General features: G+C 42.9%; 1 protein-coding gene across 7 annotated transcripts in view; it reads left to right on the top strand.

The window, feature by feature from the left end:
* The window catches only part of MICU1 (mitochondrial calcium uptake 1), a 91,565-nt gene that overhangs the window by 51,306 nt on the left and 26,462 nt on the right, over nt 1-13,797 (top strand). For 6 of the 7 annotated variants that reach the window (XM_048946980.1, XM_048946983.1, XM_048946982.1 and 3 more), the window contains 3 exons: nt 2,704-2,769; nt 3,974-4,088; nt 12,915-12,997. In XM_048946980.1, coding sequence (XP_048802937.1) covers nt 2,704-2,769; nt 3,974-4,088; nt 12,915-12,997 — 264 coding nt within the window. The remainder of the gene's footprint in view (nt 1-2,703; nt 2,770-3,973; nt 4,089-12,914; nt 12,998-13,797) is intronic. The other variant, XM_048946978.1, reaches the window with a different exon arrangement.

Here is a 13,797-nt window from a genome sequence, read left to right as displayed (position 1 = left end):
ACTGGTGGGTGGGGGCGGGGGGCTGATGACTTCCTGAAGGTCGGCTGCAGAAAGTACCAGGGTGGTACTGAAACACAGAGGTGTTATGTGAACAATGGTGCTGAATGCATGTCTTCTTCTCTGGACTGCAGCATGCACTGACATCTTGAAGTGAATTACCAAGTGTATGTTCTTCCCAAAGTGGCAAGTCCAGTGCTGCTCATTAAGGAGTTCTGAAATGCAGAACAAAGTGGGTCTGCAAGGATTTTGCTGATACGGCTTCCTAGCTGCAGTCAGGAGCGCAGAACAAAACCAGAGATGGCAGTTATTAATTTCCAGAACTGCATCCTCCTCTAGATTTGCTTAATCCAGTATTAAACAGACTGAGCGTGTCGTTTGATCTATTAAGCATGAGTTCATGCCAGTGATCCCAGCTCTGTGTGGTAGGGGTGGCACACTGCTCCTGCGTCTCCCTGGCACCTTTCACTCCTCATTGATCCCTGGAAAAAAACACTTTGTCATCCAAAGTAAGGGTGATGTTCAGCAAGCAAAGGAAGGAACAAGCAGGTTTTCCAAATCTTTTGTACCTGGAAGCTTTGATTCAGCTCATCTATGTTTGCCTCTGCGTAGGAGCTGCACTGTGCATTTGGCTTGAGGGGTGCTCCTGTAGTTCATCAGTTCTGGGGCAGAATATGTGGAATTTTGTTACATTTCTGGGTGCTTTGCTTGCTTGCAGTCTCTGTGCATCACACAGTCTGGGGATCTGCAGGCATGTGGCATTCCACTTCGTTCACAGTCACTTGTGGGGCTGTTTGCTCCCCTCAGTGGGTATCACTGAGATGAGTGCTTAACCCAGGTGGTGTATAGGGAAAACACCAGTTATTTCATGAGAGGTGCTTGTCTTTGAGCTGCTGCTTGTGTCTGAATTGGAAGGTGCACACCAAGCTTGGCATTTTGAGAAGCTACTATTTCTTTTTACCTGCTGTTGATGTTTAGTGATACTGTAAGAGAATTTACCTATGTGTAGAGTTATTCCACCATGACTGGTGGTTTGTCACTCACCTTGCCCAGTTGTGCTTGGGCTGAAATCAATTGTATATTTGGCTTGCTTTCTTTTGCAGCTGATAATGGGGCTCTGTGTGTGTGTGTTTGCCACAGGTTTACTGCCTGATGGCAGCAGGCATCACAGCCGTAAACCCTTTGCCTGCCCTGTTCACTTGCACATGCTGAGTTTGGGATGCACTTGGGGTAGCACTGAGTGTTTTAATGTATTGTTCTGCTTTGGGGAATGGAGTTAAGATAGAGAAAAACGTTACACTGAAGATGTCTGACGTGTAACCGAGGACTCTGAAAATTCACTTGGTGCTGGAGGTTGTGGGCCCCCCCCACAACAAGCCTGGTAGTGCAGGCAGGCTGATGTGTTACCTGGCTGGGAAGCCTTTGCTCATACATGATGTGTATTTTTTGTGTATAAGTAAAATCCACCTGCTGAGTATTTGCCTGTTTTAATAACATTTTCTTCTGTTAATTGTCACCTGTCTGTGAAAGCTTTGGGTCCAGCCAACAGTATGGGCTTGGTGCTGGAAGTTTTCAGCTGGACATGCTTACTGGTCTGCTTTTGCCCTACACATCTCACAGAATGCCAATTGCAGATCCTCTTCTCATCCTAAATAGTGTTAAACTGATGTGAGCTGATGCATCCCAACCCTTGCTGTTGTTCTGTGGTGGGTTTCTGATTAGGGGAGCACCTGTAACACTCGGGTGTGTGAGCTGACAACAGAATGGCAGCTAAGCCTAAATCCACTTGTCACTGAGCAAACAGTTGACTGATTGTTTTCTTCCTCTATGAGGAAATATAAATCTTGAGAATGTTATCTGTAAAGAGGATAAAAAAATGCTCTTAGCCTTTCTCATAGTGGGGAGGGCTTCTACCCTGCTCCACAGAAAGCAGTGAAGCTAGAAAGAAAAAAAAAAAAAAAAAAGACAAATATTATTAAAAAATTTTCTTTAAAGAAAGCCTTTTTTATTGACTTTAAGATGCAAATGAGTAAATGCTTCTCCCTCCTATCTGTCTAAACCTTTATGTTTCAGACTTTATATCCATTTTATTGTTATTCTGTGGATCTGGTTTTTAATTTTATGGAGACTTGTTTGAGTAGTTTGCTAGCTGTGAATTTTAAACACAGAAGTGGAACCCTTGGAAATTAATAAATCAACTTCTAGACCTTCCTCATGGGGTCCTTAGAGCAAATGAAGCAGGTGGATGCTAGCAGCTAGTCTGTGGTAGATGCTGGTGAAAGGTGTTCAAGGCAATGAATCGTGAGCAGGTGAGATGCAGCTGATGGCATCAGGGAGCAATACCAGGAAACTGATTTTCTCCTTGATCTTTCCTTTAGTTTTAAGGAAAGCCAGGTGGTGGTTTTGCCCTTAATGTGTTGGCTTGAAGGCTGCTTTGTGTGGGAACTGCCTTGATGGGAAGGGGAGGCAAAAGCATTTTAGTAAACGATGCTTCAACCTGATATCCTGTAAGCATAAATCAGTTACTTTTTGTGAAATGAATGCCATTAATGTTCTCTGCTGTGAGAGACACACCTCTTGTTAAATTCCTGTTGCGCTCCTGAGAATAAAGAAGAGCTGCTGTAAAGAGTTGTTCTTGATCAATAGAGCTGAATGTTTTTCCTGAAAAGTGTATTTTTGTCTCTTTTCTTGTGATTTCCAAGCCAGATACGGGTTAAATTTTCATCTAAATTATTAGCTGAACTCATCCCCAATCTGCTGCCACCTGCAATGGTGAGTTCTCTCAAACTGGGCTGGATGAGAGATGCCAGCCTGCAGCCCGTGGCTCTGACCCCCAGGGGCGAGGTGCTAACCCTGCTGGGATGTGGCCCCAGGCTTTGTAGCAGCCCTCAGTCCAAGCAACCACCTGGTTGCTTCAACACCTTCTTGCTCCTTGCAAGTCTAACTGTTCAACTTGATGTTATGTTTTGTCTGCTTGTTGTATTGTTGGTTAACCAGTTTTCTTTCCTTTATCTTGTATATGATGGGATCTCCGCTAGACAGAGGTAACAGTGGGGGACAGCTGTGGAGCTGGGCCCTCGTGTGGTGGTGTTTGTTGGTGGTTTTCCTAAAGCTGATCCTAAATTCAGCCTGCCTTGACCATGCTTCTGTGCTTGCATGAACTGATTTCTATGAAATAACCCCATCCACGCCTGTTGTTCTTTACATTAATTTTGTTTTCCTCTCTGTGTGTGTGTGCGTGCCTCCTTCTGCCATGTTCTTAAAATGGGTCACCAGTGTGGAATTCAGTATGCAGCTCTTAACAGTTTTATGGATCCTTTTCAGTCTTTGAAGCTTCAGCAGATCAAAGTGGCTTGGATTTTTAGCTTAATAAAGAGATCAGGTGATAAAACACGTGGTAGTTTCTATTAAAACTTCAACATTTTGGAAAAGAAGTGGAACAAGAAAGTCAGAGTATGGTCTCAGTCCTGGTCCTTCTCGGTGAGCTCACTCCTGAACTGTGTGCTTCTGTTTGCTATACACTTACAGTAAGTTTGATCATACTCCACATTTGTGTGAAATAGATTTCCTTGGCTACTACTACAGGGTACAACTAAAAATGAAAATGCTATTAATGACATCTGATAATTTCCTTTGGAAATCTTATATTCTCAAAAATCTGATTTATATAGCACTGTATTCTCTCATAGATTAAGGCAACATTAAGCAAAATTGACCTAGTATATCTGTATTTCAGTTGGTTCTAACCAACTGCTGTGCAATTCCTTATCCCTGATTTGAGATAAGGAAGCACTGACCTTTGTAGACCAATTCTGACAGATTTGAAGGCTGGAAAAGGTCCGCTGAATATGAATGATGACAGTAGGGGTGTGTGTACATGAATGGCTTGGTGGTAAGGACACACAGCCTTTTGGTTCTGTATTTAATTCATTGCTTTATTTTCTCTTTTTGGGATTGGGGTCGAATGAACTAACAGAAGTTGTCTCAGGAGCGAGAAAAGTTTGCTGATGAAGACAGTATATTTTATGCGCTTGGGGAATGTGGACTCATTTCTTTTTCAGACTACATTTTCCTCACAACAGTCCTTTCCAGTAAGTACAGCTTTTTTTTCCTTGCAATTACTGTTTTTGTTTAAGTTTTGGAGTTTTTACCATCAATAAACTTTCCCTTGTGCTCTGCATACATTTCCCTAAAAGGGGCTGTTGATTGCTTGAAACCAGAGCGGGGTCAACAATTGCCATTGCTTCATCTCTCTCAGATTTAGCTTCAGTAGTTCAGAAAGATGAGCAGATCGATGACTTCCAAAGCAGTATTTTTTAATTAAGAATGTGGCTTTTTATGGAACGGATCCTTTGACCTGCTGTTCAAAATTGTAAATGTGCAGTTGTTCTTGAGTTCTGCTAACTATATGATACTGCTGTTTGGATGAGCTGTACAATCTCTTCTTCAGCTGTATTTGGTAAGCTCACACTTGTGCTGGATGTAATCTGATGAGAAGTTAGGCAGTTTACATTTCAACAAACATCATTAGATACCTTCTGTCTTCTCTCACCGCTTGACTTACATTCGTGGTATTTCTGTGATCTGCTGTTCTGTCCCAGCAAAGCCTTCTGCTCTCTGAGTGTTGGGACTTCAGTTTACTTTGTTGGCAGAGAAGGGCGAAGCTGAAGAATTTGGTGATGTTGAATGGCATTTCTAGACTTTCCTCATGGGGAAAGCAAGCACAGGGCCATCTTTGTGATGCACCTCAGGAGTTGCCATATCACCAGCAAAGAAAGAAGTTAACCAATTCCTCGTTCTCTTTCAGTTGTGTTGGAAGAGAACAGTGCTGCTTTCCAAATGAATGGCAACAGTTTATTTTCAGACTTGCAAAAATGTTTATATGTGGTAACAATATGTGATTATAGGGCCAAACTTTTCTCCTGTTCGACAAAGTTATTAAAACCAAAATCCTGGTACTTGGCATGTTATTTTCTAAATCCCCACTGCTGCCTGCCTTGTACTGTTCTCAGAATCAGTCGGGTAGGTTGCTGGCATTCTGAAGAAGCAATAGGTGCTGTATTTTTTCCTGTGCAGTTGCATGCTGTAACGTGGGTGAATGAAAGAGGCAGCCCTCAGTCTGCTGAACGCCTCGCTCTGGGGGCTCTGTGACAGGACAAGCTTCAAGGCTCTGGTTGTCACCCTGCCCTGACAGGGCAAGCTTGCATGTGACCTTCGTGTCGCAAAAACAAACACGGGTATATGACACTGCTTCGAGCCAAGGATTTTCCTTTGGATTTTTAATCTGCATCTTTGAGTCTCAGAGCTGACTCAAGATTTTTGCCGTTCTTTTTTTCTATTAGTGCAGACTGTGCCAAAATTATCTGAGTTATTTTCACTTTTATAGCAAGTGCTTTTTATTCAAGTCTGTGCAGATGGCAGAGCCAAACCTATCGTATCACGTTACCGAATGTGGCTTAGCAAGCACTGCCCTTGTCTTTTTATGGCTGCACCAGTTGTTGTGAACAAGCTGTGAAGCAAGTGTGCACCATGCCAAACAAACTGCGTGTGCTTCCACAGACAGCAGAAATAAATACAAATTCTTCCTGCTTTGGTTTAATTTATTTGTGGGGAGAATAAAACAATTTACCACCTTGCACTGAATTATCAGCTGGCCTTGCATTAGAGCATTGTGCAGGCAGAATGGTTTTTCTCTTTTACTTTCGGGGTGCTAAACATGTCCACAATTACTAGGGGATCAGACTAACGAGGAGAAAGAATTGTGTGGTTTTTGCTTTGAAGAACGATGTGAAGGGCAGGCAAGGTAGAAACTTCTGTCAGGAGGAAAAAAGAAAACATTCCAGGATTTTTGGGCTCCTTTTTGTGTTGGCTTGTCCTTCAAGAACTGTGCTAAATGGCTCTTGAAGATAGAGGACCATCTCCGGAGCTGCTGTTAAATGGCAGTTTGCCCCCAGGAAGACTTGTGCTTTCATTTTTAAAGCATTTGCTTTTTTGAAAATAAAACTAAATCTTGCTCTGTTGCAAAGATAGAAATCCCCTGTTATGCCACCCTGCCTGTTCTGCTCACCTGGTTTTAAACATTTCCTTGCAGGAATCTAGTAGTGCTTTGTTTTCCTTCTAGGAATTAAATAAATACAAGGAAGCAAATGTTTCTTGAACCTGAGAGTTCAAGATGACTCTACTGTTAAGGATGTGTTTGGACAACAGGGAGATGTAGATCACGCTATATAGCTAAAAGTTGCAAAATACTAACTTGGAAGATGGCATATCAAGCTTAGAAGGGAACCATGAGGTTGAGTCTGTGGTGGGAGGAAGAGATGCTTCTCTGCTGTGCTCAGAAGTCACGAGAAGACATCACTGATGATCAGGTCTGGCTTATTGAGCTTAGAAAGATGCTAACCTTTGGAAACAGGAAACTTAAGGGAGCAGAGGGCTGCATCTTGCTGTGCTCCTTGGGGTGGTCACGGCCCAGTGAGTGCTGAGGTGGCTCGTGCCCATCCTGTGCACTCCATATACTGGTCTCCTTACCCTTTTCTGAAAGTGCTGCTGGGCTCTGCTAGAGCTGTCTCTTGTGGCTTGTTCCATTTCCCTATCTCTGCAGCTGAAGCTCATTTTGACTTGATTCCCTGAAATGCAGGCTGAGTATCAGCTGTTGGGGAGGGAGGAGAGAGCTGAAGCCTTCATCTGCATGTCGCTTGCAGAGAGCTGTTTGCATATTGCACATGAAATGAAGTCTGTCACCATATTCTATTTACAAGTGATTTCTCGCTTTTAGCACTGTCTGTTCTCATTGGTTGCTGTGTTTCTGTGAAAATGTAGTTTAAAAAACCTAATAAAATAGCTGGCTTCAAGAAGCTTGCCTTCTATTAAAGGTAATTAGAGCTTGAATGGCCTCTGGGGGAGAGCACGTGGCTTCTGGTGCTTCAGCTGCTCTTTGTATTCTGGTACAGAGGTAGAATTATGAGCAGAGTAGAGGTGAGCAGAGCACAGGTGGGATTGCACCCCTTTCCTTTAATTGCCATTGGAAAGCAGACATTGCCTCCCTAGGCAATGAGGTTTTTGCTTTTGGACTTACAGAGCAGCTGGAGGAAGGGGAGAGGGAGCTTTTGAGAAGGAATGTGGCCTGTTGTACAGGCATGATAATGCCTGCCTGATTAACGGGTACTGGAAGGAGCTGGATGTTAGCAGAATGAGTTACTGGTGCTTCCATAATTGGACTGTCACTGTGTCTGGGTTTACTCCATGAGGAAAGCGGTTTAAATAATGTAGTCTTATGCCAAAGGAGTTGCTCCCTTGCCAGCACTCTCAGAGCTGATGTGCAGCTCCTTTCCCTGTGCCCTATGGGCTCTGTGCCAAGTGCCACACCAACCAGCGACACTTCTCACTTCTCATTTCCTTGCTCCCTGCTCCTGGCTGCAACACAAATTCCCAGTGCTGTTGCAGGAATGGCCCCTGGGAAACCTCTTGTATGGAATAGATTGAATCTCTGTTGTTTGTTCTTTTTTTCCTGTTTAGAGAGTAAATGGCAAAGCAGCTAGCTCTGGGAATGACTTTCTGACTGTGTCATGAGCCTTTTGTGGGGCTCGGCACAAAAGTGAGATCTGTAATCTTACTGATGGTGTTTTCATCCTGCAAAGCGACACCAACTGCTATACAGCTTGTTTCTATAAGAAAAGGAAATGAGGTTGCTCTGAGTTACTAAGAATATTTGTTCGTGTTAATTTTATCATTACTCTAAGCTTTCAAGCCCTTCAGTGTCCCAGTATGCATACACAGGTTTAGGGATGTCTTCAATCCCACCAGCCTCCTGGGTCCCAGAGGTGGCACCTATGAAGCTGTCCTGGATGCAGGCATCTCACATTGAGAGCAAGCCAGGCGATGCTGCCGAAGCATTTCTGGTTGGGAAACAACTTTTTGGCAAGTTGTTGGGCTGCTACAGCTACCATTTTCTGCTTCCCAGCACGCAGGTAGGACTCCTGGAAAACAAAAGTACTACTCTTGTTAGTAACGCTAGTAGGATGGACTTCTGCCATGCAGGAAAGACACTTTCCCACTCATGAAAGCAGTGTTGTATTTTAGATTTTGCCTGGAGTTTGAAAATAAAATTTATTTTTCTGGGGTTTCATGTCTGCCTTAAAGCTGAAACCTGCATTTTAGTGGGTTTGTATGCTAAGATTAATTCTGACATATTTGTGTTATTTCAGCCAGAGGTAATTCTGATTCTTCCTTGTGATAAGACTGTTGGCTGTTTACAGGTAGCACCAGTTCCAGTAGTGAGTTCCTGTAGCTCAGTCTTCATGCTGCAGACTTGATTACAGTAGTTCCATGTGAATAACTGTTAGTGTTTAATAGTGTTATTATTTATAACAGAACTGTTCAATTGATTAGACTAGCATTGCTTTTCAGAAATAAAGGAGCAATTCAAATAAAAAAAGATCAGGAATATGATGATATTTTTCTGTCTTCATTGTAATGAGGGCTCTGACGTTTGTATTCCATGAACAATTGCTTCCCATTGGGCTTCTACTCCATTCTCAAAAAATATTGCAGTACTGGGAGATCATTATGTTCAGCTGTATTGTCAAATTCTTCCCTGCTGCATTTGTGATCACATGCACCAAACCAGATGCTGCTGCTGGCTGCAGTCTTGTCAGGGCAAGCTTTTCTCTGACCCTGATTCTTTCCATAAAAATGTTCCAGTTCCAACAGAGGGAGAGATTTCTTGGCTAAAACGCAGGGACAGAATAATAGCCGTATTGATTCATGCAACTGAAGGTGGAAAAATCCTGATTAATCTTTGGAGGGAGAAGGTAAGATGTTTTTACTGTGGCCTGGAAAAACATCATGTGTGTATTGTTATAGCTGTGAGGCTTTAACAGCCATCTCTAGTTGATTTCCCACTGCTGTAGGAGGACTGTATTAATTTTGGGTTGATTATAAAGATGCACGTCTCCCAAAGCTGAAGAAAATGCATTTTCTTAACTTAGTGATAGATGGAGAAGAAGAGATTGGAGTGTTTAACTTCTAATGACTAGTTTTTCTCCAAATGGTTCCCCAGCTGGAATCTTGATCTCCCCTCCCACACTAGACTTGTGTGGGGTTGCTGGGCTTCAGAATGGATGTTGGAGTTGAGCTGCTTCTTGCTGTAGTTCCCACCAAAGACAAGATGTTCTGTAAGAGTACAAGAGCAGCCAGAAGTTGTACTTTCCTAACATCACCAAGACGCCCTGCCTTGGCAAGTAATTTTTGAACTACATCTGAAAGGAGCCATGGTAATCTTCCTTCACCAAAAAAACAATGTGGTGGAGAGTGCTGCAGATGGCTGTTGGGGTGAGGGTGCTCCAGTCCTTACAGACATCCCCTCATCAGTGCAAAGGTATTGAACAAAGCAAACTCCAAGTGCTTGGAAGAAAGTGGTCTTGCCTGGCTGTTTTTGCCTTGCTGATCTTGTCAGCTCAGAAGGGTGTTTGAAATAGGTTTCCTAATGCTTGTTTCTTCCAAGACAGATGCTGTATAGATGCATCTGTAGTCATGTGCTGCAGGAGGTCCTACAGCAGTTGCAGAGAAAGACCTGTTGAGTCATCTCTTTAAGTGTAGAACGCTGTTTTCTCCTAAAAGAGGGGGAAAAGAAGATGAAACAAGTGTGGAAGTAGTGAGATGTGGCATTTCTCAAGAGTGGGCATTTAGAGCCTTTCAGAATACATTGCTTCTGGGGTTAGTAAATGGCAATAAAAAGCAATTGAGTGCTGCAAATTGGTCCCTTGAATAATTCAAAATAGTTAAAAATGATGGAATTGGTGTAAAAAGTGTCTCATCTAATTGCTTGGAGATGCCTTGGGGCTTCGTGCTGATAGGCCAGGTGGATGTTCTCAGTGTGGCAGCGTTGCTGGTTGGTGAAGGCTGGCTGTCTTCTTGATGCTGCCGTGTGTGTGCCTTCTGGTCTCCTTCCCTCATTTCTGTTGCAAAACACTGTATTTGAACAAATTCTTTAAGAACAAAAGCCGTTTTTAAATTGTCAACCAATTTCAAATTTAAAAATGTTCATGTGAGCAGATTGTCCTGTGTTTGAACTCTCTTACTGAGCTGTTATAGCCTAGAAATAAAGTTGGAAAAAAAAATGCAGTTGCCCCGGCCAGTTTCTGACTTGCTTCTCCTGGGAAATTGGTTGTAAGGAAAAGCTCTTGATCCTTAATAATGTCAGAGAGGCTTGTGAGGAGATGGCTTGCACAACCAAAGAGCAGGAAATGCAGTGTAATACTGGGGACAAGCCAGGGATGGGTTTTAGGTGTTAGGCAGGCAAACTCCTGCCAGTGAGTTTAATGGTGTGCAAGTTTCTGCAAGCATAAAAGGAAGCAAGGTGGAAGTGGCAGAGGCTGATGTAACTACAAGTGATGGGCATGGTGTGAAAGGGCTTCATTTAGCTGCTGTCACAATGGTTGTTTCCCAGTAAGTCTTGGTCAGCATCCTTGTGCTCGAGTGGAGAGGCAGCAGCCGTCTCACCTGGGACCCATAAATATGGGCTGTCTGGTGCCCCCGGGCATACACACTGAAGGACACATGTTCCTGAGCAGGAGCTGGCTGAGCTCATAGCCTCTGCTGCCTTCTCATTCCCATGATTTACACTTGTTGGTTGGGAGAGGTTTTGCAGAGAGCTGCTGGCAGGTACATGGGCTGGAGGACAAAACAGTCTGTCTGGCTTATTAAAGGGATGAAGTAATTGAATTTACCAATTTAAAGTCACTTTCCTGTCGCTAGAAAATAATGACTGCAGGACTTTGTTGCAGAACTGCTTGCTTTAATGTTCTTCTCTGGGTCTTGTTCTCTGCATTTAGAGAAGGGAAAGGAAAGAAATGGCCTTAGCACACATAGGATAAAAGTGGCTTCCTTTCTCTGTTCATGCTATGTTTCCACGAGTGGACTGTGATATATTTGCTTTAAGGAAGAGAAGAAGAAAAAGATAAAATATTTTGACAAAGAGAAACAATTTTGGCAATCTCAGCTTATGAATTATTGTGCTGTGGCAGGGAAAATGAGAGGAAGAGACCTGTAAGTAAACTACTCTTCTGCTAGCATCTTGTTACTGGATTCATTTTGTGTTTCCATATTTCCTTACAGAGCAAATGACTTGCAGTGCAGCACTAGATTGTGGGGCTAATGAAAAGAAATGCCTGCAGGTTTTCATGTGGAACTTGTAATTACAATGAATGAAATGGATGCATTATTAGTAGAGTAGCTGGAAGGTTCTTAATATTGTCAGTCTTCGAGGAAATGAGGAATTAGTGTAAATCCCATCATGACATTGCATTATTGGGAGGCTTGTAGTTAGGGGTGACCCGTCCATGGGTCTCCCCACCTGGGCAGGATGAATGAGACAGGATGGAGGCATCTCTTCTGCTTCAGAGTGGCACAGGGAAGGGGAAATATCAGTGTGCTGCTGGATATTGACATGGTTGCAGGGGACATCCCTCATATAGGGTGTTTCAGTGTTTGTGATTTAAAGCCCAGGTAATGGCTTGTGTAGTGTGGGGGAATTGGAAACCCAGAGATAACTGCGGACCTGTATGTGGTGTATATTTCTTGTGGGGGGCAACAGGCCATTTCTGTTGTCGGGTTTAATGGTGTTGTACATCTTGGTAAGTCTCAAAGTGATTGGAAACCCAACCTCATTAATTAACATGTTTGCTGAATCCATAAAGTGCTGCAGCTTATTATAGCAAGGGGAAATACAATGTAAAAGTCTTCTGGCCTTAAATTTAAGCTGTAAACCAATGCATAAATCCAGTTCAGTTAATTCTGTGTTAATTTCTCTGAATGATTCCTCTTTGTGCCCCCATCCCTGAGAGGTGCTAGCATAGAGATGGCTGCTGAAACTCTTCTTATTTTTTGAGCGTTGCAAGAAATATTAAAGTTGATTAAAAATGGATGAGGCTGAAGGGGGCTGAGCCTCACTGGTGACCTGCATCCTGCTGCCACCTCTGGGGGGAAGAACGCCCTTCAGAACAGAGAGCTGAACTGCATTGCTTAAGGTAACTTGAGCACTAGTTAGAGCCTGGTGGATTCCCTGCAAGTCCTAGTGAACACCAAAATCCGTGTAGGTGGCATATATTTGAATGTAGTGGAACAATATGCACTCTCCTACGTCGGCTTAATTTGGGGGAAAAATTATGGCGTTTTTGTAACTCAAATGTTGATGGGTTGCAGAACCTGGAATGGAAATCTACTGGAATTCCTTAGGATGCACAATAGCAGTGCAATTTTGCTGTAGTAGGTTGCTATGAAGCTAACTTGTCAGCTTGATGCATTCACGCAATTCTGGCTAGATAAAGCCTAACAGCATAGATGAAGTGCAGTGAAAAATAGGGTGCCACAGTCTCATTTGGGTTCCAGCTGGTGATCTCCAGCTCATGTCTGATCTCTGTGTTATATCTGTACTGAAACAGGGTTGGTAATGATTTGTTTAAATTTGCACAGTGACAGGAGCTTGAGTCTGGAAGAGAATTACCCAGAGCCCTGTCCAGCTCCGTACCAGCAGCTGCTGCACAGAGCACACAGGGACATCAACTGGCCGAGTGTGTATTACACCATGCCCAACAGGCTTCAGTTCCTGCTATGGTGTCATTTGCTTTTGATTGCTCATTACAGATATGAGATGATGTTTTGCTTTCTTGCCTTTTCTATCTATTAAAGGAATACTACATTTTATTTTTTTTCAAGAAACGTTTTTCCCCCAGTCTCTGTATCTAGGCTACTGTTAAAAGCAGCACTGTGACACTTGTAAAGGCTCCTGAGAGCTGCGTTTTCTCCTTAAAAAAAGCATTGTAGAAATCTACTTTCAGATGGCATCATTCTGACCTTGTGACTCCTGCCTTGTTTTGAACTTGCGTATTTTCTTTAACTTTTATGTTTCTTCCATGTAGCTCCCCAAAGGAATTTTGAAATTGCCTTCAAGATGTTTGACCTGAACGGCGATGGTGAAGTGGACATGGAAGAGTTTGAGCAGGTGAGTTGGATGGCGGGTTGACTCAGTGCTGCTATGTCTTAATTGTACCAGCAGCACTTCTCCAGGATGTTATTGTGATTTATATTTTGTGGTTACTGCTACCTTACATCTTTTTCTCCTGTGCTCTGCTTTTGTGACTTGATTTCTGCTCTTTTTTATTAAAAAAGATATAATTTTTCATTGAGCCAGAATAACTTTGAACTTGTTCCCAAAGATTTTGTCCCAAAGGTATCATTGCAAAGTGTCACTTGTAAAGTGTCTGCTGCTCGTGTCAGAGGATTTTGATTTTACTTTCTCCTGTGGCTTTTACTGAATTTATTACTTTTGTCTTCACATAATAACAAGAACTAATCTGCTTCTAAGAGGAATTTGCCAGTTCATTTCAATGTAAACATAAAAATATTTATTGAGGGAGTGTTTCCATTACTTTTCCTTTGCTTCCTGCGAAGTTTCATTAGAGAGTTTGCAGGCTGACTTTTTAAAGAGCTTAGCCTGTGTGTATGATGCAAATGATACCTTCATATATGGTGTGACTTGTGATACTGCAGCAGCAAGAACAGATTGAAGTGAAGACCTGGGTGGTCAGTGGGGAAACAGTCTGATCTCTCCAGCTGTAGCAGGACTCAGCTTTTCCCTCACCAAGATTTGGAATGTTGCATCACTATCTGTTATCTCATCTGGCAGATATCCATGGGGCTTCAGACACTGTCTCTTATTCCACATTTCTTGGGGCTGAGTGTTCAGTGGGCAACTGGAAGATGTTGCATCTAGGCAAAGGAGGAGACTCTATGGTCAGAAAA

Source organism: Lagopus muta, chromosome 5 (assembly GCF_023343835.1).
Source record: "Lagopus muta isolate bLagMut1 chromosome 5, bLagMut1 primary, whole genome shotgun sequence".
Taxonomy (NCBI): Eukaryota; Metazoa; Chordata; class Aves; order Galliformes; family Phasianidae; genus Lagopus; species Lagopus muta.
Note: the sequence above shows the minus strand (reverse complement) of the source record. Positions and strands in the feature narration are given on the sequence as shown.